Source organism: Podarcis pityusensis (assembly GCF_964106645.2).
Source record: "Podarcis pityusensis genome assembly, chromosome: 8".
In the NCBI taxonomy this organism is placed as follows: domain Eukaryota; kingdom Metazoa; phylum Chordata; class Lepidosauria; order Squamata; family Lacertidae; genus Podarcis; species Podarcis pityusensis.
Genome location: NC_138033.1, coordinates 16,836,217 through 16,861,351, shown reverse-complemented (window position 1 = coordinate 16,861,351; position 25,135 = coordinate 16,836,217). Strand labels below are relative to the sequence as shown.

The 25,135-nt window shown below is 45.3% G+C and overlaps 1 protein-coding gene across 2 annotated transcripts; it reads left to right on the top strand.

Moving 5' to 3' along the window:
* Positions 1-260: 260 nt before the first annotated feature.
* Positions 261-22,848, top strand: LOC308484108 (B-cell receptor CD22-like). 2 transcript variants are annotated; one of them, XM_081018679.1, is made up of 14 exons: positions 261-570; positions 4,197-4,254; positions 4,747-5,160; positions 6,752-7,048; positions 7,449-7,709; positions 9,388-9,648; positions 11,181-11,441; positions 12,039-12,299; positions 13,056-13,316; positions 14,046-14,145; positions 14,929-14,992; positions 15,579-15,736; positions 16,767-16,839; positions 20,849-22,848. In XM_081018679.1, exons 2-14 carry the CDS (start codon positions 4,221-4,223, stop codon positions 21,011-21,013), a joined length of 2,610 nt encoding a protein of 869 aa, XP_080874805.1. In that variant the 5' UTR covers positions 261-570; positions 4,197-4,220; the 3' UTR covers positions 21,014-22,848. The 2 variants fall into 2 exon arrangements, with proteins under 2 accessions (XP_080874805.1, XP_080874806.1); XM_081018680.1 differs by lacking the exon at positions 11,181-11,441 and having other exon boundaries at positions 263-570.
* The last annotated feature ends 2,287 nt before the right edge of the window (positions 22,849-25,135 follow it).

Genomic DNA, 25,135 nt, shown 5'->3' with positions numbered 1-25,135 from the left:
CTGGAGTTCAAATAATATTAGCTAAAACACAAAATATTATGCAAAGCAGCATACAAATGTTATGTTGGTCACTATGGAGTTACGTTTGCTACCCTCTCTCTGCTACCCTGTTTTTCCTTCTTCCACCCCCCCCCCCTTCTTGCCACCCACATGAAATCCGGCAGATGCCTGCAGCTGATGTTTGGGCCCACCCCTTCCTTAAATGAAACATTGGATGGTCCTCTGCTGTCAGGGGTTCCTGCTGACCAGCCATGCATTGCTCCGGTCTCAAACTCACAGCAACGTGGGAAGGCTACTCTTCTAACAAAAACACCTCACCCTGAACCGCAGAGACTCAGCCAAGCTTGAAGCAGCAGAACCAGATGCCCCCAGATCTTCTGCTCAGGGCAGAAAGAGGGAAGTTCTTGTGACAGATGCACAGCCTTAGTTGCTGCTGGGTTTATTGTTATTTTGGGCCATCACAGCTTGGCTGAATCGGACCCTGGCAAACAGCTGCACTCAGCCCTGAAAGGGCACTCTTAACACAGCTAAGCTGAGCTCCTCAGCCTTCGCCTGCATCTTCACTATCAGGTAGGAATACAAATGAATGATTCCTAGGGAAATAACTCTTACTCGAGAGCTTTGATTTTCTAAGGGTTTTTTGATGAATGACCCATAAGGGGATGTCTCACCAGGGGTGTTCGCAGGTGACACACAGCAAGGGTACAATCTGTGTACCTGTGTAGCTAGGCAGTTGAGCTGTACACACTCGCAGATATTCACATCTAATGTTCAATGGGAGTCGGGTCTGTGTACACAACAGTGGAGCTTTGCAAATCAACACATGCAAACTGTTTCATGCAAACCCTTGTACTGTGTAGAGGCAGCTGGCACCTCTGTTCAGTCTATTGTGTGAACAAGGCAACTAGCAGTTGTGATCCATGTAGGGCTGGCTGTAGGTTTGGCAGGTCCCTGGGCAAACTGTCTCCTCCAGACAGCAGCCCAATGTACAGGGTTGGGGTTGGGGAAACATTTCCCATCACTTCCCTGCTGGGAGAAACTCTGTAAAGGAGATGTAAATGTTACATAGCTGTGCCTTTCAATGCAGGTGTGTTTGTTTACACAGCTTGTCACTGTGGGGGACCCAATCAGGAAACAAGGCAGTGTTAACCCTTCACCCCCCACTGTGGCTTCTCTTCACCTGCAATTGGCAAAGTAAAACAAGATTTTGTTTATCTCAGTTGAGTAGGTTTGGGACTCTCAATTCTGATTGAGATTTGAAGCAAACAGTTAAAGCCTTCTAACAGGCACTCCTCCCTGCCTCTTGGGTTCCGATCTGGATCCAGTATCATGCTGTCAAAATGTGTAGCAGGGTGGGGTGGGGGTGAGGAAACCCTTCCATTCCCTTCATTTAAAGATACAGCTACACAGGTAATACAAACTGTTCTTTGACCCATGTGTTAGAAAGATTGGTAGGAGGTCATGCGGTAGTCGGATTTGTTGAAGTTGGCTTCACTCCATTTCTCATGTATCCTATCTTAATTTTTGGTTTGCCACATTTCCACATTCGTTTGCTTTTTTCCTTTAAAGTATCTTTTTTAAAAATTGTACACCTTTGTATGCCATTTTGCCTTATAGATACATTTTCCCAAGCAAATTTACCTAACAGAAAGCATTTTTAATGTGGTCATTCCTACCAATATATGCATTTTAATGCATACTTCCCCCTCCATGTGCATTTTAAATGGGCGTTTTGATGGAAGACTTGTGCATTTGGAGAACGGCCAAAGGATAGCTGAGTTTTGGTCAACACTTTATTTCAGGAAATGAGAAGTAGGTAGTTGAACATTAAAATATAGACTGAACCAAACTTCGCTCCCAACCCTAGGGAGGTCCAACCACAAGCAGCCTTTGAATTCGGTTCAGAACTCTTTTCACCCATGTGTCTGTCTGTGATCAACTCCGGCCCAAGAAACCAATGTCCGCACTGTGGAAGGACACGTGGGTCCGGAATTGGCCTCCACAGTCACTTACCAACTCATTGTTAAAACTGTGTCTATGGAAGACAATCTTACTCGGCTACGAGTGATCGCCAAAGAAAAGAAGATTTATTTTTACAATGTTGCATTTATTGTTCATGTTTTGTGTGTATATGCACACACAGTTAGTTGTATTTATTGATTTGGGTTTTGTTTCCCCCCTCCCCTCCGGCTTTCCCAAATGCAATACATAAATTCAAAGTTTTCTGTGCTTAAAATACTTCAGTTTTGTTTGCTTCCTCTAATAACTTTTGTACTTGATCAGGAGGAAGTGCTCAAGCACAGAAACTGATGTGAAATAGAATGTTCCTGTTTTCATCTGAGGAATGTCGGAGGGTATAGCTGCACATCCTATTGATGGCCTGACTCTGTAAGGGATGCTACAACTGGGGTGGGCAGGCATACAGGTTGCAAAGTCTATTTATTGCAAGGGGAGGATGAACTCTAGTAGAGCAGCTCAGTCTGCTGAGTCTTGCCTCTGCGAAAAAGAGGAGACAGAGACAGCATGGGGCTGATGGCAAAGTAAAACAAGATGGACAGCTGATGGGGCAGCCTGAGACCCCTGCACTGCCCTGCACTCATAGGGGGGATGTCACAGGGCCTGGCATGTCTAAGTCTTCTGATCCAAGCTTCACCGTACTTCCTGCAGCATCTCAGCATGCCGGAAAAGCAGTAGCTGTCAGTGGCCAGATCGAAACAGGCAGGAGTTTGAAAAGGGGCTTTCAATTTTGCAAGGCAAATTCAGTACATGTTCACTATGGTTGGTGAAATTGGTCCATTTTGGTTTCTCCTTATTTAGAATTGTAAGTTCTGTATGCAATATAGCTGTATTGTTTTGGGAATGTTCTTAAGAAGTTTCCTTGCTCTCATGCAGATCAAGCTAGTATTTCTGAGCTCTGAGGGGGAAGTGGAGAGGTTGGAGTCTCCTATTTATATCCTACTTCTGAGCATTGATATGGGCTCTACAGCAGGCCTGAAATGGATGTGGGAGTCACACTGGAATATTTTGATTGAAGACAATGGGTGGACTTCTATGTGGTTAAGGTTCCCATTGACATCCATTTTATCTACCATGAGAGAACATGCATTGAAAATAATGCAAAAATGCAAAAATATGAGACTGTTTCAAACGAAGGTGTCTAATTAGAGATCCTGTTGGAGAGGATATAAGGAGCCGAGGTAATTTAAGGTCAGGTGGAGGACAAAGTGTCAGACTTTTGGACTGTGGTCTTTGCAGAAATTTCTATAGTGATTGGACAACAAGTATTGAAATCTCTGGAAACACTACTGTTAAATAGGAAGGGCACTACATTAGCTGATCGGCAGAAAGCGGTTTGGGGAGTCGCTTTGGTGACCCCTCCCCCAATAATCTGCTTAAAGAAACAAAATATTAATTTTCTTTTGTACTGGTTTGGTGATTTTTATTGTTTATGAAAGCAAGGATGAAATTCAAAGACAACTCCCAGCAGCATGCAAAACTTTCTGGCTCCTGTGAACATAATGGATTTGAATTTGTATTCTCCCCCCCCCCCATCCTTTATGTTTACTGGAGACGGCTGTCTTCCTGGTAGTTAGGGACATTGAAAAGTGCCATACACAGAGTCAGCCCATTGGTATTATTTATTGTTTACTTATTACCTTTCTTTTTCTAAGGCGCTCAAGGTGGTGCACATGGTTCCCTCCTCCCTTTCATCCTCACTACAACCCTGTGAGGTAGGTAAGGTGAAGAGATGGTGACTGGCCCAAGGTCACCCTGTGAGTTTCAGGGCAGAGTGGGGATTTGAACCCTGGTCTCCCAAGTCATAGTCCAGCACTCTAACCATTACACCACACAGGCTCATTGGTCCATTCAAGTCAATACTGCCTACTGACTGGCAGCAAATCTCCAGGACTTGAGGTAGGAATCTCTCCATGCCTTGCGACGACAGGCATTGGATCTGGGACTTTTGCATGCAAATCATGTGCTCTGTCTCTGAGCTACGGCCCTTCCCATAGGAGTACTATGGGAGAAGAAGCTCAATAGACAGGAATAGAGCTTGTGACAGGTTCTCCTCCTTCCACCAAGGTGCATAAAAGCACATTTCCATACACATTCTTATGATTCTGGGAATATATTTTTGATGGTAAATAACTGTTACTGAATGAATCAATAATCCATTTCCATCCCCTTGCTTCCAGATTTGGCCCTTGCATGAATTCACAATGAGGAGCTTCTTTTGTCTGCTCTTCCTTCCAGGTAATGCAAGTGTGATGCAGGTTTGATTTTTGCCAACAAAAGCAAATTGGGCTTCTGGTCTCATTTAAGCACCACTGCTCTCTTTGGTCTTTAGAAAAGAATGAGGAGAAGGCAGTGGTGGATGTTGGGCTCTCAGATTTCAGCAGTGCCCTTTGCGACACTAAAATTCCACGAGCCCCCCCCCCCCCGTAGCTCCATTCTGAAATCGTGTCTTGATGCCCCCTGCAAGGTAGTGCTCAGTGGGACCACACCACTCCTGCCACCCTAAAAGTGCTTCTGATGATGTGTCAATGGTCCAGTTTAAATCCCCCACTATTGCATTGCTATTGACATGTTTCAGAATATTCCTGCAAAAAAGCCACCAGTCTGGAGAGGTAGTCAGAAGTTTAGTTTAGTTTTGATTAGAGAGCACTGCCTTCAAACCATTTTCATCATCCTTCTGAACGCATGGTGGGAGCTGAGCAAAATATCACATGTTGTTTTCCGATTTAGGTATCTTGGGTTATGAAAATATATTGACTATTGCACCGAATAATCTGGCTGCGTGGGAAGGATCCTGTATTCTGATTCCATGCAAGATCAGCCTAACATATAAGAGGCTTCGGGTTGACAACTTCTTCCTGATTTGGTATTTTGACCCTGAGTATGAAGACACTCTGAAAGATTATACTGGTATCATGTTATACAATGGCTCTTCGACCTCAGAGAACTACCGGACTCCAACAAGTCCCCACTTTCTGGATCGGGTGATCTTTGTTGGGAATTTAACCAAGAGAAACTGCAGCCTGAAGATCTCTCATCTCCAGAAAAATGACAGTGGCACATATGGAGCAAGACTTTATGGCTTCGTTGGAAACAATCAGCATCTAGACATGTGGTTTGCTCCTGCTGCTGTTAATGTTAACGGTAAGAAACTTTCAGAGATGATTTGTCCTCCATTCATGCCAAAGTGGTCAAGTAGTCTGGAAGCTAAGGGCACCTCCAGGCTGTCACTGTTTTGTGGGAGACATTCAAGTGCATACCACATATGTAGATTTATGCTCTTTTAAGTGCTCTGTTGCCCTAGTGCAAGAATTCACTTTTTAAAAGAATCAGCCTTTCTGTAGCTTGGCAAGTGACAGGGTCATGCACTGAAATGTGTGGGGTGAGCAAATGACTAATGTGGGAAGATGAGTAAATACCTCATAAAGAAATCAATATGAATAACAGATGCATAACTGCCCTGTGATCAAATCAGAACAAATGGTCAACAGGGATATACTATGTGTAAGTTTAATGCAAGGAAATACAGTGGTACCTCGGGTTAAGTACTTAATTCGTTCCGGAGGTCCATTCTTAACCTGAAACTGTTCTTAACCTGAAGCACCACTTTAGCTAATGGGGCCTCCTGCTGCTGCCGTGCCGCGGCGGCGTGATTTCTGTTCTCATCCTGAAGCAAAGTTCTTAACCCGAGGTAATATTTCTGGGTTAGCGGAGTCTGTAACCTGAAGCGTATGTAACCCGAGATACCACTATAAAGATGAACATTCATTAAATAGGTCTTCGGGTAGAGTCCTAAACTTTCACTTTTCTAATGCTGTAATTATAATCCTATAGGAGTCATAGAATCAAAGAATTATGGAACTGGAAGGGATCTCAAGAGTAGACTAACAGTAATGGGTAGACTGGTAACTGAAGAACATTTCTGGAATCCCTTCCTAAGGGTTTGTTCAATGATACTAATAATGTATTTGCTAGGCAGCCATGCCATATCTTTGTGTGAAACTAATGTGTCATTCATCAGCTACATTGTGTTGCATCAAACGTTAGTCCACTCAGAGTAGACCCAATGAAAATAATGGACCTAAGTAGATTAACTACTATAGATACAATGCACTGTGTTCTTATTTGCCTTGCCAGTATCTAGTGCTGAGTTTTCCACAGCACTTTGTTATGCAAAAAGAATCAAATATTTATTTATTTATTTATTTTACTACGTAACAAATTTATAATCTGCTTTATAGCCTGATGGCCCTGAATTGGCATGCAAGTTAAATATGGGGATACTGTATACACAAGTTCAGCTTTAAAAAATAAAATAAAAAATTCATGTGAGCTTCAAATCAAGAAAACCACCTCTGCAAGTTCTACAAAAAAAGGAATAAAATCATATCTGCAAATGTCCATTTGACAAATATCAACTCAGAGGCAGGTATAACTATGCTAACATGCTGCATCACAGAAGGGGTTAAAAATGGGCCTGGATGCTTCTTGCCATTTTTGGATAGATGATCAAGGCTCTTCTTTGCTCAACAGCTTCCCCTTAGATCAGGGAGGGGAACCTTTAAACTTCCAGAAGTTGCAGGATTAGAATCCCCATCACCCCTGACCATGCTGGCTGAGGCTGATGGGAGCTGGGGTCCAAGGACATGCGGAGAGTCACAAGTTCTCCATCTCTGGTCTACAGCTTTGCCTGATCAATGACTTGGAATTTTCCTTTTTAATTTTCTGCATGCAGTGTCACCACCCAAACCCCAAATAGAAAGCAGAATGGCGCAAATCCGAGAACAGTGGCCAGTGACAGTGACCTGCTGGGTATTTTACCACTGCCCCGATGAGCCAATTATGTTGACTTTCAGCGGCTTGGAGGAGAGTCGTATGTCTTCCCAAAAAACAACCAATAGAGATGGAAAAGTCCAGACTGTTCTGAGTTTTACTCCAACTTGGGAAGATCACAGGAAAATGCTGACATGCACTTTGAAAAGCCACAATGGGACAGAGATATCCCAGAGCACCATGACATTGGAGGTGAAATGTGAGTATTCGGGGGGGGGGGGATGAAACTGGGCTATGTGGGGGAAATCTGGAAAAAAGATATTCTGCCTGAACTGCACAAGATTCTGTTCCTCTGAAAAGCCATCAAATCAAATATCTTTAATACGGTCAATGACCAGGAAACATCTGAAAAGCCATCATCTGAACTCTGAATCTTGTGAGGGATGGTGGGCTCTGGCTTAGGCATTTACAATAGCAAGAAGCATGTGATTGTCACATTTGAAAGGATGTCTGTTATTGAGTACAAAATGTGAGGGGATCCTTGCAAGATGGGAGGGGGTTATAATTAAGGGTCCCTGATTATATTCTAGGACCTCCAGCCTTGCAGCTGCTGTCACTTTCTGATGGTACTTATGACTTCCATATTTTATTTATTTCAGATAGTCCCAAAAGAGTTAAGCTGAGCGCTATGCCTGGAATCACAGTCCGAGAAGGGGAGAAACTCTCTCTTGCATGTACAGTCAACAGTAGCAACCCTGAAGTTACATACCAATGGTCCTGGAACAAAGTGCGGAAATATGAATGGACGAGCCCAATAAAGGAATTTGAATCTGTAGGAGAACAAGATTCTGGTGTCTATCAATGTACAGCTGAAAACACAGTTGGATCCGGTAGCTCAGAACTGACCATCAATGTCCAGTGTGAGTTTCTTTGTTGGGCTGGTGAATGATGACCATCAAGATTTACAGACATTACTCGCCTCTTCCTTCCTCTTCTGAGGGACTTTTCTTATTCCAGAAGAGAACTACTTTCTCCTTCTGATTTTCATGCACTGTGTGACTATCAGGACAGGAAACAGGAAAAAGCTTGTTTAAAGCCAATTCTATACACACACCAATATAGTTTGTAAACCTGCATCATTGGTCTTGCATGAAATGTACCTTTAGAATACAATCTTAAGTCCAATCACCTTCAGCCTCACTCACCTCACAGAGTGTTTGTTGTGGGGGAGGAAGGGAAAGGAGAATGTTAGCCGCTTTGAGACTCCTTCAGGTAGTGATAAAGCGGGATATCAAATCCAAACTCTTCTCTTCTTCAAAGATGGGCAGGGTTGCATCCAGGGCTGGCTGGTGGCTGGCTGGGTCTGGAGGAAGCATAGACATGGCCTCATTTAACCCCATAGGTGCCGAACTGCAGTATCTGAACACCTTTCTGTGGACTTTTCCAACACCCCCAAATGAGAAATAACAGATATGATGAGAAAATTATTTAATGCTATCCCAAAATCTCCCTCCTGGGGTTGGGTTGACTCACCCTGATTAATGTGGCATGCTGGACCAGGATCTTCAGCAGCAGGATTATAATCCCTACTCAGACATGCAGTTCACTGGGAGTTCCTGGACCCCAGTCACCATTTCTCAGCCTAGCTTACTTCACAGGATTGATGTGAGGATGAAATGGGGAGGTGGAGAACCACACTCAGCAGCTTGAGCTCCTGGGAGGAAAGGTGGGATGAAAATATATACTGTACATAAATAATGGTTGGCCAAATTAATACCACAGCAGTAAACATCATAATCACCATCAGTTAATTAACTGATGATGATGATGATAGAGGGGGCAGTAGTGATTCTGTTGACACGGTGGTAGCAGAGGTGGCAGTCAATGGTAATGATAAAAGTGAAGTCTTACTGTGACTTCCCCTGTGTGTGAAGACAGGCTCTGGCAGACTGAACAGATGAGACCAAAGTGGGTCCAATGGTCAAGGAGACAGTTTCTGCACTTGCTGTAGAGGGGAGTGGGGGGCAGATGGGCTCATCAACCCTGGGAAGGTAGCCCATCTAGGAGAAGGAAAACTCTGATCCAGAGTGGAGTCTCTATGATGGTTAGATGGTGCCTTGTATAGATGGTGCCTCCTTCTGGCAACTCCTGCAGCCAAGCTGGTGCCAAACATGTTGCTCTGCTTTCTTGTGGGCCACACAAGCAAGTCGGAGAAGGGGGTCTTCTCTTCAGGGCAGCTCAGGACCTCCATACCCACTGCCCAGGCTCGTGCCATATGGAGGTCACTTTGATGCTGCTAACGCAGCGATTTGACTAAACCCACGGAAGCACACTCTGTTGTCTCTCAAGGCAGGTGGATGCCAACAGCAGTCATCATCAGCATAGTAATGATCTGTCTTCTAACAGTATCTCAAAATGTCCCTCCTGGAGTGGGCTGACTCACCCTTCCATATGGTGGGGCCAGTTTTGCTACCTTCACCAATCCCTGAATACACACGTTACTCTCTCACAGTTCTCTTGTCCCCCAAGGAAGCATACACATTTTCTTGCCCTGAAACAAGAGTCCTGATTTCAGTGTCCATAATATCTCTACCCCAGATCCACCAAAGGATGTGAAGATTGACGTGTCACCAGGGAGAATCAAAGAAGGGGACAACGTGGTTTTGCGATGCTCTTCCCGAGGGAATCCTGCCACCAACCGCCATGGTTGGTATAAAGATAGGGAGTCTGGCATAATTGGAACTGACAAGGAGCTGCATTTTGAGGCTATCCAGGCCAGAGATTCCAGTACCTATTACTGCATAGCCTGGAACACCATTGGAAATTCAACATCCTCATCCGTCACCCTGGATGTTCAGTGTAAGTAACCTCAGTTTCAGGAAGTGAAGGGTCTGTAGCTTGGACTTTGACTGGCAGGGTCATAGCTGTGCTCTGCGTCAGCTGCCACCTGATCCTTATAAAAACCCTGGAGGTACCAGGAATATTGACCACTTGCATGCAAAGTATGTGGCACATCATATACAAATTTAAAAGACAGTTGGGCGTATTTGCTGGAGAAGATTATCAATGGCAGCTGGACATGACAGCTTTGTTGTACCTCCACCATCAGAGGCTATGTGCTGGAAATCTCAAGTGGGGACAGTGTTCTTGTGTTCATGTCCTGCTTAAGGACTTCCCATATGCACAGTGGTTATTGACCACTGTGAGATGGGCCTTTGGCCTGATTCCTATGGGCTGTCCTGAAGCTCTTACCTTGGGATGCAATGAGAGGTCAAGCAAGGCTGTTTGTATAAACGAGCAACTCTGCTTGATTTCTGCAAGCTGAATTGGGATAGTAGCACCAGCCACCTTGAGTGAATCTTGTCCCAATCCTGCTTGTGCACAGCCCTTGAATACCATGCTGGTGGAGGTGGAGGGTGAATCCTTTACTCTCTGGTTAGAGCTTATGGAGAGAGTTGGGCACCACCAACCTTCCTCTATTGATGTTCTCCATGTTCATGATCCTCCTTTGCTGGCTAGTGCAGAGTGAATTAAGGCCATTGAATCCTTCATTTAAGAACAGAGGTGGCTGCCTTATACAGAGTCAGACCACTGGTCCCATCTAGTTCTATGTTGTCTAAACTGGCCATGGCTCAAAGTTCCATGCAGGAGACTCTCCTAACCCTGTGTGGAGATACTGGGGATTGAACCTGGTACCTTCCACACGCAAGGCAGATACCCTACCACTGAGCTATGGCCCTTCCTTTTAAAGGCTGTAAATCTGAATGTGCAAGGCCCACTACTGCATTTTCAGTATGAGCAATTTCTTGCTCACCTGCTCCTACATAATTTATACTTGGGGGCATCCACAGTGTGGCAGACTAGCAGCCCATGTGTGTTGACTGCTTCCATGCTTCTGCTGGTGATATTTGAATGATGCTGATCATGCTAGTGGGACTGGGAAATTGGGTAGTGATTCTGTCAGGGCAGGTGCCAGGAGCTGGTCAGTAATAACTCACATGATGTCACTGAAGTTAACTCTTTATTCAAAGAAATAAACAGCTCAGGATTCCAGGCCTAGTGGGCACAGTAGATTGTGGGAGATGTCAGAGATTGAACTACAATCTTTAAGCTGCAACCTTTCCCATGTTATTGTGACTATAACTCAACTTTTGGAAAGTGGGTATAAATGTAGAAATGAAATACTTCTGGAAAATGACCAGCAACCGTGCACATAAACAACTTGGAGATTATCAATATTAACTCGTCAATGTGCAACATTTGTATTTATAGGTATTTATGCTCATTCTTTGCTATTTTGTGTGTGACTGATTATTGTGCACATCTCCCAACTACGCACATCATGGATGATGTTTCTCAGGAATAAAAAAAGCATTGATTTGATTTTCCAGATGCTCCCAAGAATGTCCAGCTTACCCTTAATAGCCGTCAGCCCATAACAGAAGGAGACACTGTCCCACTGAACTGCTCTGTGGGCAGCAGTAACCCCAGTCACAAATGGTATAACTGGTACAAGTCAGGGAAACGTATAACTCATACTCAGGAACTGTACACCTTTACTGCATCACCTGAAAAGGTCAGCATTTACAAATGTGAAGTTTGCAACGTGATCAACTGTACAGCATCTGCACCCATCTCTGTGAGAACACTCTGTAAGTAATGCTACTGGAAGACCTGGAGCACATGTACCAGTCAAGCAGAGGGAGAGGTTATGGGAAGGAAGGTGCAGTCATTTCGCAAACTTGAGCCACACAGGCTATGTGGCTCCACTACGTGTTTAGAGAATTGCAGGTTGAATTTAAATAACTTAGCCAAATCACGAGAAAGGTGTACTCTTTGGCATATAGAGCCTCTTAGCGTAGACTGATCTTACACCTGAGATCCCAAATTGTTAGCAGCCTTATACATGACAGAGGCCAGGATGCTTGCCTATAGAAATTATGAGCCATTATCAGTCGCAACTTACACAGGCAGACCCGCTATGGCAGAAAGATTTTGGAGAACATTTTTTTCTGATGCTCCTCAAGGGGTGGGCACCCACTGTTGGCACTATTTAAAAAAGGCAACTGCCAAAAGCAGGGCTGTTGAGTGCAGCAGGTATGTGCTTTTCAAGCTGAAAATTGAGGTTGATCACTCAGATTTACTGCAGAGGAATCTCTATTCAGCGGTGTGGCGGGTTTTGCATGTGTGTTCAGGTGCAAGGGCAGGTGGGGCACTTCATACATTGCCTTTGGTCTCTCCTCCTGCAGTTGGTCCCAAGGATGTGAAAGCTGTGCGAGAGCCCCTGGGGATGATCAAAGAAGGCAGCTTTGTTAAGCTGAGATGCGAAGTGAGAGAAGCCAACCCCCAGGAGCTCACCTACATATGGTACAAAGAAGGGCAACAGCTGCAGCTGGACTCTACGGTGACCATCCCGAAAGTGACCCCTGAGCATTCTGGCAGTTACTTTTGTGCAGCAAGCAACCAAGTAGGCTCAGCACAGTCCTCACCAGTTTGGCTGAGTGTCCGTTGTGAGTATGGAAAGGAGAGAGTGCTGGAGATGGCTGATGAGGACCCCACCCCAAGTACCTGATTCCCTTACTCTGTCCTCAGGGGTGGCCCATCCATTTTCGCTGCTTGAGCCAAAATGGGAAGTGTCACTCTGCCCTGCCGTTGGCACCGCTGCCTCCACCACCCTCCCTGCCGTTTCCTTCACTGGTGGAGAAGTGTTGATTTCAGGAGAGATCTCCCCAATTTCGGGTGAGATCTAGCCTGAAACCATTCAAGATATTGTGCACTTCACAAGATCTTGTGCAATTTCAGTGAGATTTCAGCTGAAATCGGGGTCAATACCAGCCCCAATTCACCCCTATAAATTGGGGCAGTGGGGCAGGTGGGGTCTGCTTAGGCAGCTATTGCTACCTGAGGCCCGCCAAATGGCAAATCACCCTGCCTGTCCTCCAAGCATTGCTTCTAGCTGAGGACAAGCTTCCAAGATCTTTTCTTCAACCCTTGCCTTTTAATTAGAACCAGAGCTGTCCATTCCATCCTCCTTAGTTTCATTGTTTCCTTTCTAGAACACAGCAGGGAAAAAGGAGGGGGGCAAAATTCAAGTTAAAAAGTTGGATCTGCCTCTCAATAGCTCTGGCTTCACCTACTGTTGGTCTCTCTCTGTCTTCTGCCCTATAAGCCCCAAAGGGCACCAGCAACCCTTGAGTCATATTGAGAGCCTTAAGACAAATACTGGACAGTGCTGAATGTATCTTCCCTGCCTTTCTTCTTGGCAGATGGGCCTCGCAATGTCCATTTACTCCTGAGCACCCAGGATGCTATCATTGAGGGAATGAGTATCTCATTGAGATGCGATAATGATGCCTTCCCACCAGCTGATGTTTACACATGGTACTGGAACAAACAGAGGCTCCAGGAAACTTCCAAGATACTTCAGCTTAGGAAAATCCAGGTCGACCAGTCAGGATCCTATCACTGCAAAACTTCCAATAGCATCTCTGAGCAGGAGTCACCGCCCATGGGCATCACTGTGTCCTGTAAGTAGTTTAAGGTTACTAGATTTTTTCCAATGAATCCGGGGACACTTTTCAACTTCAATAGGAATGATAGGATTTTGTATGCGGACTGATTTGTAAATCCAGGGACTGTCCCTGGGAAATGGGGATGTCTGGTAACCTTAGAGTAGTTATTAATGGCAGGTCAAGAATTCTACTTTGCAAAATGTTGTTTTAGTAGCTGCATGACCATCCTTTGTCAAGAATTGTATGTTGATAATTATTGTGGAAGGACGATCCAATGCATTTCCAACAACCTGTGATTTTGGGAGAGTATTGTGACCTGACCAAGGAGCATGGGCAAAGGAGAATCTTGAGAGCTAGACAGATAGTTCTGGAGGGCTGTATTTGAGCCCAGGACCAGAGGTTCCCCACTGCTAATCTATACAGATCTGCTGTAGTGTCAGAGTTATTGTGGGAAATAAACATGGCAGCAAACTCAGCCACTCAGAGCACTAGATGGTGGTGGTGAGGTTCAGAAAGTGGGTATACACAGCCCTGCCTGGGACCTTCTGCATGCAAAGCCAATGTTCTGCAGCTGAGCTCAGGCCCTTCTCACTGCTTGCAAGGCAGATGGATGCCAAGGAGAGGAACCTGGTGGACTTCAGTGTGTAACTGAACAAAAGCCTGCTTGGGATCAGGCAACAATCTTTTCGCCGTTACAGCCAGGTGTTGCAAATTCTGCGCTTTCTCCCTTTCTGTGTCATGTAGACAGCAGAGCTACTGTGTTGAAGCGTGCCCTGATTGGCCTGGGCAGTGTCCTATTTGCGGTTTTCCTCCTGGGGTTGCTGTCACACGTGGTGCAGAGATGGTAAGTGGTTGTGGGGAGAGCCTCTTTGACCCAGGCAGGTCATTAACTGGTGGTGTTTCTGAAGGAGGTAGGCTTCCCTGTTCTGCTGGCATTGTATCATTGTGCATTTAATTATGTATGGAGTTTATAATCAAGTTAATGCTTGTAAACTGCTTAGAAGCCATTTTGGCATGTAAGCAGTATGTAACTGTAAATAACTAGTGGGTAATGTCTGGCATTGTCCAGGAATTTGTAAAAACAAAAAAGGTGTTTTTTAAATGAATAGTGTAGTTGCCAGTCATGCCCAAAATCAGACAAGGTCACATTTGGGCCTGCCATCCTGCTGCACATTGGCTCCTGACACCCAAACTTTGATGAAGCCTCCTGCCCCCACTTCTTGACACCTCATGCTGTTTTGTGATGAAATCCGGAGAGGTCGCCAAACCTATGGCAAAAAATGATCAAAGTCATACCCATGTCCAGCTTCAGTCTGCCATCTTGATTTAGAAGGGCATTTGGCATCCCAACAATGACAAAAACGACTACCCCACCTTGAGAATTCTCATGCTGAATTTAGCAACGATAGCTTGATAGCTGGGAAAACCTGTAGAGAACAGACAGAAAGACCAGTTTCCAAAATATGTAGCAGAAGAGATTGACCAATGATCTGACAGTTTAAATAATGCCTATCAACTTTCTATAAATCACACACACCTTCTGTTTGGTGAAGGGGTTTGGAAGTGGTGGTAGTCCTCTGGTGAACTGCCCCAATGGGACAGAACTGTATCTTTTCTACCATTGCAGGAAGAAAACATTGGACCCCGGCACTGGAAGGGCACGGAGATCAGGCTCATTTTTTGTGAAGAAGGTTAAGTCTTATTTTCCACTGGTATCAGTACATTGTGGGAGGGTGAGGGTGTTGAATCTGTTTGCAAATAACAAGTGACATGGCTGCTTCTGTGACCAGCCAATGACCTCTAGATGTTGCTGGCGGTTGTGACGATCAGCATGAATTAATAGGACAAATTAGATGAAGCTGCACCACAGTCCCAAGTATGATGACAGTGGTTGCTTCTTCTCCCTTGTGGCAAGTAGCAACCTGTGGGAGTCATCCCTCCAGCCTTGCGATTGGGACTGTGGTGCAGTGGGAATTGGTTTTCCATCCCCTTGCTTTGAAAAAGAATTAGATAAGTTCATGGGAGATATCAGTCGGTACTAGCCACAATGACTATGTTCCACCTTTACAGTCAGAGGCAGGGTAGCTCTGAATTTCAGGAGTGGTGGCTTTTCTCAGCCCTGAGTGACACATGGGACACCCTGTGAAATACATCTCAAAAGGCACAGGAGACTGTAATCCTTTGCATGGAGGTGTGGGTGGGCAGGTGGAATATATGTCCCTGCAGAGAAAATGAAGGTGTCCTAGGCAAGAGAGTAAACACTGCTTTGTTTCTTAGGCCAAGGGAGAAAAACTGTGTAATGGTAACAACAGGCTGAGAGAAAATGGAGCAGATGGGTCCATTGGATTCCTGAACCAGGGTGCAGAAACTTCAATTTCTTATGCGGCGCTCAGGTTCCCTCCAAGTTTGTCCGAGGAACGCACTGTTTATGCCAGGTATGATGGGGAACAGACTAGAGGGTTGCGGGAAGCTGTGGTAGATACGTTGCCTTTTTTAGAAGAAGGGGGAGTCAGACAAGTGATGGGTTTAGATGAACTGCAGTAGGAAGGGGCTTCCACATGCAAGGAGCCACCACTGAATAGGCCCTTCCTATACACTGCCTGTAAGGGACACGGGTGGCACTCTGGGTTAAACCAGAGCCTAGGATTTGCCGACCAGAACGTTGGCAGTTTGAATCCCCGCGACGATGGGGTGAGCTACCGTTGCTCGGTCCCTGCTCCTGCCAACCTAGCAGTTCGAAAGCACATCAAAGTGCAAGTAGATAAATAGGTACCACTCAGGCAGGAAGGTAAACGGCGTTTCCGTGCGCTGCTCTGATTTGCCAGAAGTGGCTTAGTCATGCTGGCCACCTGACCTGGAAGCTGTACGCCGGCTCCCTTGGTCAATAAAGCGAGATGAGCACCGCAACCCCAGAATCGGCCACGACTGGACCTAATGGTCAGGGGTCCCTTTACCTTTATACACTGCCAATGCCCATATTTTCTCTCTCCTTCCTTCCCTATGATGGACCAGATACAAAGGAGGTCACCAGAGCTCCTGTGAGTTTATCACTGGTGTAGAAGGGGGGATTTCAGTTGGTACAGCTTCTCATGTGGTGGGTGGGGAAAATGTGCCCATCCTGAAACCACATCGTTTGCATGATGATTAAAGACTCAGCAACCCCGGTTCTTCTTTGCATCTGGTACTTCTGTTGCTCATCTCCTGTGAATGGGAAAGTGTATAAAGTCAGTAAGGGACCCACCCACTGAAAATCAACAAAATGCAACATGGTGCATTCTGGATGTAGATTACAACTCCAACCATCCTTCACCATTGACCATGGTGGCTGGGGATGATGGGAGCTGTGGTCTAATGGGGGGCACAAAGTTGACAAAGGCTGCTATATTGCACTCAGGCAGCCTAAGCACTAAATTCCTCTTCCATACTCCAAATGCTTTTCTAACTGGAATCTTCAAATCTTTACAGTGTCAAAGCACCGCAACCTTTGGATGATGCCGTGATCTACAGTGTGGTAAAGAAACCTCAGCTCCCCACAAAGGTACATCTTCATTGTAAAACAGAATCCCATGGGATGTGTGAATGACTTGGCTTCTCCAGTATTGTAGCCCATGATCTCCTATGGTTGGCATGTCTGGACATATGGTTGGAAGTATGCCAGGGGCCCACATCCTAGCAGGTTCTCCACTGACCAGAGAACCCTGGAGATGCTGCGGTGAGGAGGTAGACTCACAGAGGGAAAGAGGACCACGGAGGGTGTCCTCTCAAGGTATCCCCCATAACTCCAAAACGCTGTGAGGTTTGGTCTATGCAAGGTGGAGGTAGGGGCTTCAAAGGGGTCCGGTCCCAACACAAGCATGACCAATGTTTCAGGTAATGTACTAAATTTGGTTGTCATTCAGACTGCAAATGGCAGTTTGACTCACACTGTAGAGAAACAGGTTTAAGAGCAATATGTCTGCCTCTTTTAAAGCATCACAGAGAGTTGCGGCTTTCAATAAACGTGTATTGAATATATGGGACATAACTGTGTACAGCTGAAAACGCTGTCAGCATTAAGATAAATTCAACAGTGTAAATAAGTTTTGATGAACGCAATAACGGAACACAGATAGGTATAGTTTTTGTAAAATGTGCAGGGATTTATTATATGCAAAATCAACCATGGAAAGAGAAGAATGGAAGTCATGGATATCTCAAGGGTGTAAAATGAGTATTTTAAATTGTAAAACAGAAAATTAAATATATATTAGAGAGAGAGAGAGAGAGAGAGAGAGAGAGAGAGAGAGAGAGAGAGAGAATTGCGGCTTTCAGTTTAGTACAGGGAATTCAAGCTGTCACTAGAATATTTTTCTCAACTTTGTGGTCAGCTGTAGAATAGGTGTGTGGTGAGAAGAACAGAACAGGGGAAGCCCTGATGCAATTTCCCCCAACCTGGTACCCTCCACCTGTTTTGGACTAAAACTCCCATCATGCCTGATGATTGGCCATGCTGACTAGGAATGATGGGAGTTGTAGTCCAAAGCAGCTGGAGAACATCAGATTAGGGAAGTTGCCTTAGTAGCACCCTCCTTTGGAGTCATGAAAAAGTCAGGTTTAATTCCACCCTGTTTTTGTAAAGCAACTTGAGAAGGTGGTTTTTGTTTTAAAGGACCTTCAAAAACAAAGAGCACCCGAATCTGGCAAAATAAAATGCCAGATACCTTTAATTAGCTGGGCTAATGTCACAACCACGAGAGAAAGGTAAACCATCCCTAACCTTCCCAGGTAATCCACTTCTGGAAAGATAATGAACTGCCTTCATAGTGATTTGTTGCTCATGGCATTTGTTTTAGGACAAGTGAAAACTGAACTCAGTGGGTACCATTTATTTTTTTAATTTTAATTTGCTTTGAAACTCATATCATCAGGCTTGCTAATGCACAGGGCCGTGCTGTCCTGATTCAGCTTCTGGTTTCTTATGCTGTCCCACCCCCTTGTTGGCAATTTACAAGAAATCGTCACCCTTGAAGTGAAAACCATTTTTCTTAAAAAAGACGAGCATGTGTTTCCTTTGTAAGGCCGAGATAGAATCTCTGCAGAGCGTAACACAGCCCCAGGGATATGCACTGTCAACAGCATCTCCTACTAGCTGTGCTACTTTTTAAAATCATTACAGTATGCCAGTGCCTTCTGCTATCTGCATGAGAAGCAGAAATTCAATAGGTAAAGGAGGGTTTCCTTGCCATAGTGGTGAGACGGGAGAGAGGAGAGAAATCTCTTGAAGTCTGGTCAAGCAACTGTTTAATAAACGTTTTGGGGCATGCGGAAGACCTGCCCTAAAGATGGGGGGGGGGGAACAAACCTAGATCTGTATTAATTGGCACTTCTAATGAAGCTACAAATCCATAGCTGTCAACTTACAGATTTGAAAATAAGGGACCAGCAGCCAAAATAAGGGATCAACAATTACTTTGATAAAATACATATTTTGTTGCGTGCAAATGGCTTTAGATACCTGCTAGGTCCATAAATTACCATATAGCATATATTCAACACAAAAAAACAGCAACAATTTGTTGTTGACAAAGCACTGCTGGACATAGAAAGGGCTCCATTACCTTCAGTAGCTTATTTAAGGGACATCATCAATAAGGGACAGCAGCGGGACATGGTGCTGGGATAAGGGACTGTACTGCCAAATAAGGGACGCTTGACAGCTATGTACAAATCTCACCACCCCTGAATGTTGGCCATTCTGGCTGGGACTGGTGGGAGTTACAGTCCAATGATGTCTGGAAGGCACTGAGGTGGGGAAGGATGCTCTGTTGCATCCAGGAAGCTTAACCACTAAATCCAAAATGTGAAAGTTTTATCAACTGCATAGGGATACCTGTTGTAGCTTGGCTGGGTGGGAGTGCAGATGTAGTATCATGAAAAACTGTGGTCCTTAAAAAACACACGAAAAAACCAAGCTGTTATTCCTTAAGTTTGCAGCGAGCACCCTGAAAAATGTGTAGGTGGTTTCTACTAAATATTCCAAGGCTTTGGGTGGAAGCTGCCTTAAAACTAGCCAAACTATTGGCCTTTTTAGCTCTGTATTGTCTATTTCAGGGGTCAGCAACCTTTTCCAGCTGTGGGCTGGTCCACCATCCCTCAGACCATGTGGTGGGCCGGACTATATTTTGAAAAAAATATATGAATGAATTCCTGTGCCCCACAAATAACCCAGAGATGCATTTTAAATAAAAGCACACATTCTACTCATGTAAAAACATGCTGATTCCCGGACCGTCCGCAGGCCGGATTGAGAAGGCGATTGGGCTGCATCCGGTCCACGGGCCTTAGGTTGCCTACCCCTGGTCTATTCTGATTGGAAGAAGCTCCCCAGGATTTCAGACAGGAGTCTCTTCCAGCCCTGGAGATGCTGAACTTGCCATGCAAGGCAGATTCTATGCTAGGCTTTGATGAAGGGCCAGGGAGGGCTGGGGAGGATTCTTAGTCTGAAACCCTGGAAAGACAGTACTTGCAGACAACACTGAAGTACAGTAAATGGACCAGTGATCTGACTCAGTAGAAGGCAGCTTGCTATGTGTGCGCTGCAAACATCAAACAAACACCACCCTTGTTGTCAGCATTTCTTCTCGACAGATTTTGATAATGGACATTCTCTGCAGCTGTCAGGATTCTGACAGCATCTGGCATGCAGAAGATAGTACCTGACAATGCAAAGCTGCAGCAGCGGACACTGTTTGATATTAGGCATGATTTTAACAGCTATAATCTAGCAGCAGCTAATATTTGACCATTTGTGATATTCTATAAGTATTAGAGCAAGGATGCAGAGGTTCTTGGACTCCAGCTCCCATCAGCCCCAGCCAGAACATCCAATGGTCAAGGATGATGGGAGCTGTAGTCCAACAGAATCGGAAGGACTACAGGTTCCTCAGCTGTGCAACAGAGGTCACTATTTGACAGCATCTCACAGGACAGTTGTTATGCAGCCACCACCAGTTTTGCTTCTGCAATATACTAGCCAACAATTGACGTATGAAAGTTGGTAGATGACATGCAATGAAATGAAATGTACTCCAGTTTATATAATGCATTCATTCAGTCAGTCAGTTATCCAATCAAAACAGGCAAATTGCAACATTTTGAGATCCCCCCATACAACTCAATTCAAATATTGCATTTTGAAAAATGGGCATTTATTGACCTTCTTTGGACTTTCATTTCAGTGTAACCCTGGGTCTCTCTAACACAGTAGAGAAGTCTTCCCCAACTGAGTGCCTTCTGGATGTTGTTGGACTACAGCTCCCATCATCCTTGACCAATGGTCCTGCATGCTTGGGCTGATGGGAACTGGGGTTTAATTACATCTGGAGGATACCACATTGCCTACCCATGGTCTACTGGCAGCAGCTCTCTGGAATTTGAAGCCAGGGTTCTTTCTCAGCCCTGCGTGATGCCAGGGGTTGTATCTGAGACCCTTTGCCTTTAGAGTAAACCCTCTGCTCCACCACTAAGCTACATTCCTTCCCCTCAACTTGTATCTCCTTCTGCTTTAGGGAGACACCAAACCTGACTACGAGAATGTGGTGAACAAGAGTGAAGAGGAACTGCATTACTCATCCTTGGTGAACCTGGGCCCACGGCCTCGCCCCACCTATGTAGACTCTGAAACAGACTCTGAATCAGAGGAGAGCATCCAGTATGCATTCTTGAAGCACTGATCCTCTTGGAACTAGCAGAGATCAGGAACTACTCCTAGACTCTTTCCCCTCTGTGTTGAGGTGGTGCCAGCGGCTGGGCCTGTATTATAGCTTGCTGTTTGCAATCAAATGCAGCAGAACTTGAGCGGGCAGTACAGATGATCTGGCTGTACTGGGAGACAAGCAAGGCTGAGGTTTAGATAGATATGGTGCATCACTGCCAGCACAGCGCTCCACCTATCAACACATTTCATTGGTGATCGAGATCAGTATCCCCAAGTCTTGTCTTTCCCATCGGATCATATGGGAAAGATCTGCTATTCCTTCCTTCCTTCCTTCCTTCCTTCCTTCCTTCCAACAAACAAGTCAATCCATACTTGCAAAATAGAAAACTGCTCTCTGTATATTCCAGGTGAGACTATTCATTCATCCATATCATCATATCATCAATCTTGGCTAGAAGCAGCTCTGCAGGCTCAGAAGCCTTTCCTATCATCTGCTGCCTGATCCTTTGAACTGGACATGTCACAGATCAAACCTCTGCGTGGATCCTTCCACTCAGCTATGGTTGCATTTGGTTCAGGGATTCCCAAACTGGGTGGGGTCCCGCTGTGCCTTGAAAGGGATGGGGAAGATATTTGATTCAGATCATGTTTTACGGTAAACTTAAAGAATTCTCATTTCCCAAAGCCACACACAAACCGAAACACAGTTGTCCCTCAAAATTCTCACTTCTGCAAATTTTGCAATGTAGTTCTCCAACCATGCGACGCGTATAAAGAGGTATATGCAAAGTGGGCATATATATCTCTTTGTGTGTGTCCCATCTTTTCATATCAAGTGGGCCACAAGGGTACTTTGACATGAAGCCTATGGGCCTCACACTGCCTTGTTGTGCACATGGGGGGGAACAAGGCCAACATTTGACCCCCTGTCAGCCCTCATTCTACCTTCCCAAAGCTGAGTAAGCAAGGTGCTGGCTTTGGGAAGGAGGTGGGAGGACTCTAAGACCCCATCAGAGCCCTTGTGCCTCATTCCCAAAGCCCAGTGCCTTGCTTACCTGGCTTTGGGAAGGCAGTGCAATGGCTGTGGGGGAACATCAAATGTTGCTGAGGACTGCCCAAAATACCTTGAAACTTTGAGAGAAAGACCACAGTGGACCACCCATGTGTGCGTGTGTGTGCACGCACGCATATCTATTAGTGAAAACAACATGGGAAAATGTAGTATATAAAGGGAAGTTGTTTTGCAAAATGTGCATTAGGCAAAATTGCAGACAAATATGTGCATATTGGGGCAGATTCACACTAAAATGGGTTATGAATTTTCATGATGTGAAAATGTGAAGAACTGAGCTTGGAAAGAATGAGAAACTGAGAGAAACCAAAACTGACACATTCACCTATACTGCCAGGAACTTCTTGCAGAGGCAAGAGGGCCAGAGGCTGACCCAGGGGAGGGGATGGGTGATATATGAGCTTTTGTGCTACCCAAGGGGCATGAGCTAGGGCTGGAGGAAGAGGGAGAGTCCAAGCAGTTGGCGATGAGGTAGGAGGTGTCAGAAGTGGAGGAGGAGACTGTTGCTGCCCCCTTCCCCACAGTCTCCAAGGACCAGGAGGGCTGGAAGAGGCAGGCATCTTGTGTAGGTCGCAAGTTTCTTGTGCATGCCCTATCAGGCAAGGGTTACTTAAGTCTGAAGGGGGGCATGGTCACACCATTGCACCAACAGCCTAGTTTGGGGCACAAGTGTGGGGCGGCGATGCCAGCTATTTCTTTGCCAAAGCTGTGTGTCCGGGTTCCGTGCACCTTAGGAGCTACATTAAGTGTGCGCTTTATCAATAAATGATTAAACTACTGGTCATTTGTCCTCCTTAGGCCAGAAGATACATATGTACTGATGAGATCATGGGACATACTGCATACCAACCAAGCATATATACTCTCGCTGAGCCGCAGCCATTACTAAGCTCGTAGTCACATTTGTGGACCTGTGAGCCCTATATGGTCAGTGACAAGACATCTGGTTCTGAATGGTATTGCTACAGCCTTGCCTTCCTTCTGTCACTCAGATGTAATCCATCAGTTTTGACATGCAAGTGTATCCATGGAGTTTGCTTTTGAATCTGTCTATTGATTGAACAAACAGTTGTCTCCAATGTTTTGCAAAACTTTCTCCTAGCAGCACTGATTGTATCTGAAAGAAGTTTATGGCAGTCCGCTTATATATCCTTTGTATCACATGGTGGAAATACTAATGGTTCCCAGAACAGCTTGAATCCAGGTATCATATCTCAATAACCCCATTCATTTTGTTCTAAAATGTCAAGGCTAGTGGACAGGTCCACCGCAAATGTACGTAATATCAATAACCACCTCCTTCCTTATGATGCTTCCAGCAAATGGGGATTGCATATATCTGATACCTGGCATACATTCCTCAGTGTCGTATGCCATCCTGCAATTCATTTAAAATACATTACTGTTTGAGTAGTACGTAATGGAAATCCACACACTGTTCTATATATATAATCCCCTGTATCAAAATGGAAAACAGGTTTTTGTCTTCAGCTACTGTCCTTCCCTGCAGCAGCCAACACAGAAGGTTGAGTGACAGCCGTATCAGTTTGGCAGCAAATTGGGACCAGCAAAAACTAAGGGAGTTGCTTCTAAATACTTGAGAGGTTCCCATGGTATGCACATGTACATACCGATGGAAGATGTTCTATAAAAGGAAGGGCGATACAATGCAATAAATAGTGACGGATAATTAAAACCCTCTTAGCAATATGGAAAGGACTATGACTCTTTGGGATCTACAAAATATTGAGGTGACAGTTGAAAGGGTGATACTACCAACTACCGTTTTTTCGCTCCATAAGACGCACCAGACCATAAGGCGCACCTAGTTTTGGGAGGAGGAAAACAAGAAAAAATATTCTGAATCCCATAAGCCAGAACAGCAAGCAGGATTGCTGCGCAGTGATCCCTCTTGCTGTCCTGGCTTATGGGATAGCCGCTCGCAGCCTCTCCCAGGCAGCGGGATGAAGGCTCCCTTTGCCCGAAGAGGCTGTGTACGGCTAAGGCAGAAGCCAGGAGAGGCGCTTGGCTGAAGGGGTGTTGCACAGAGAGCGAGAGCTGCGCAGTGCCCCTTCAGCCAAGTGGTAGAAGGAACAGAAGGAGCCCCCTTTGTTCCTCCTCTGGCTTTGCAGGACAGGCGCTGCACAGAGAGCGAGAGCTGCGCAGCGCCCCTTCACTGGTAGGAGGAACAGAAGGAGCCCCCTCTGTTCCTCCTCTGGCTTCGCAGGACAGGCGTGTCGCTGAAGGGCCGCTGCGCTGTTCTCCCTCTCTGCGCAGTGCCATTCGCTCCATAAGACGCACTCACATTTCCCCTTACTTTTTAGGAGGAAAAAAGTGCGTCTTATGGAGTGAAAAATACGGTAGGTTGGCTTTAAAAGAGGATTGGACAAATTCATTGCAGATAAGGCTATCCTGGCTACCATGTTCTACCTCCACAGATGGAGGCGATAATACTGGATGTCTGAAAATGCAGGAGAGGAAAGTGGTGTTGTACTTAGGTCCTGCTTATGGGTTTCTCATGGGCACCTGGCTGGTCACTGTGAGAACAAGATGCTGGACTAGATGGGCCATAGGCCTGATCCAGCAGGCTTTTCTTACGTATGGAGAAGGAAACTGGGTGAGTTGATGGGGGGATGAGAGAACTGACCTATTCAAACCCCTAACAACCTACAGTAAGCATCATGGACTGGAGGGGGTTAAAAACAAACACCTATGCTGCACAAGTATGTGATTTGTTTTATTTTTTTGCTACAAATACTGTATTGCAGTGCAATACTTTGCATGTATACATGGAATTTTACAAAATGATAAGAAAAGGAACGGAACAGATTTTCTCCCCTCTTTTACAGTCCTTCCCCCAGTGTGTGTTTGTGTGTTACCGAACATTGCTCTCACTTCTAGGAACTTACTTCCCCAACTGCACCTATTTAGCTATGTCGCAATATCACAATGCCTGTCTTCCTCAGTAAATAGACCATCTTTCACAACTTTGCTGGCCTGTACAGTTAGGAGCCTGACACTGTTTTGTATTTTGAAAGCAAGAGGTTATGAAACAATAAAAATAAG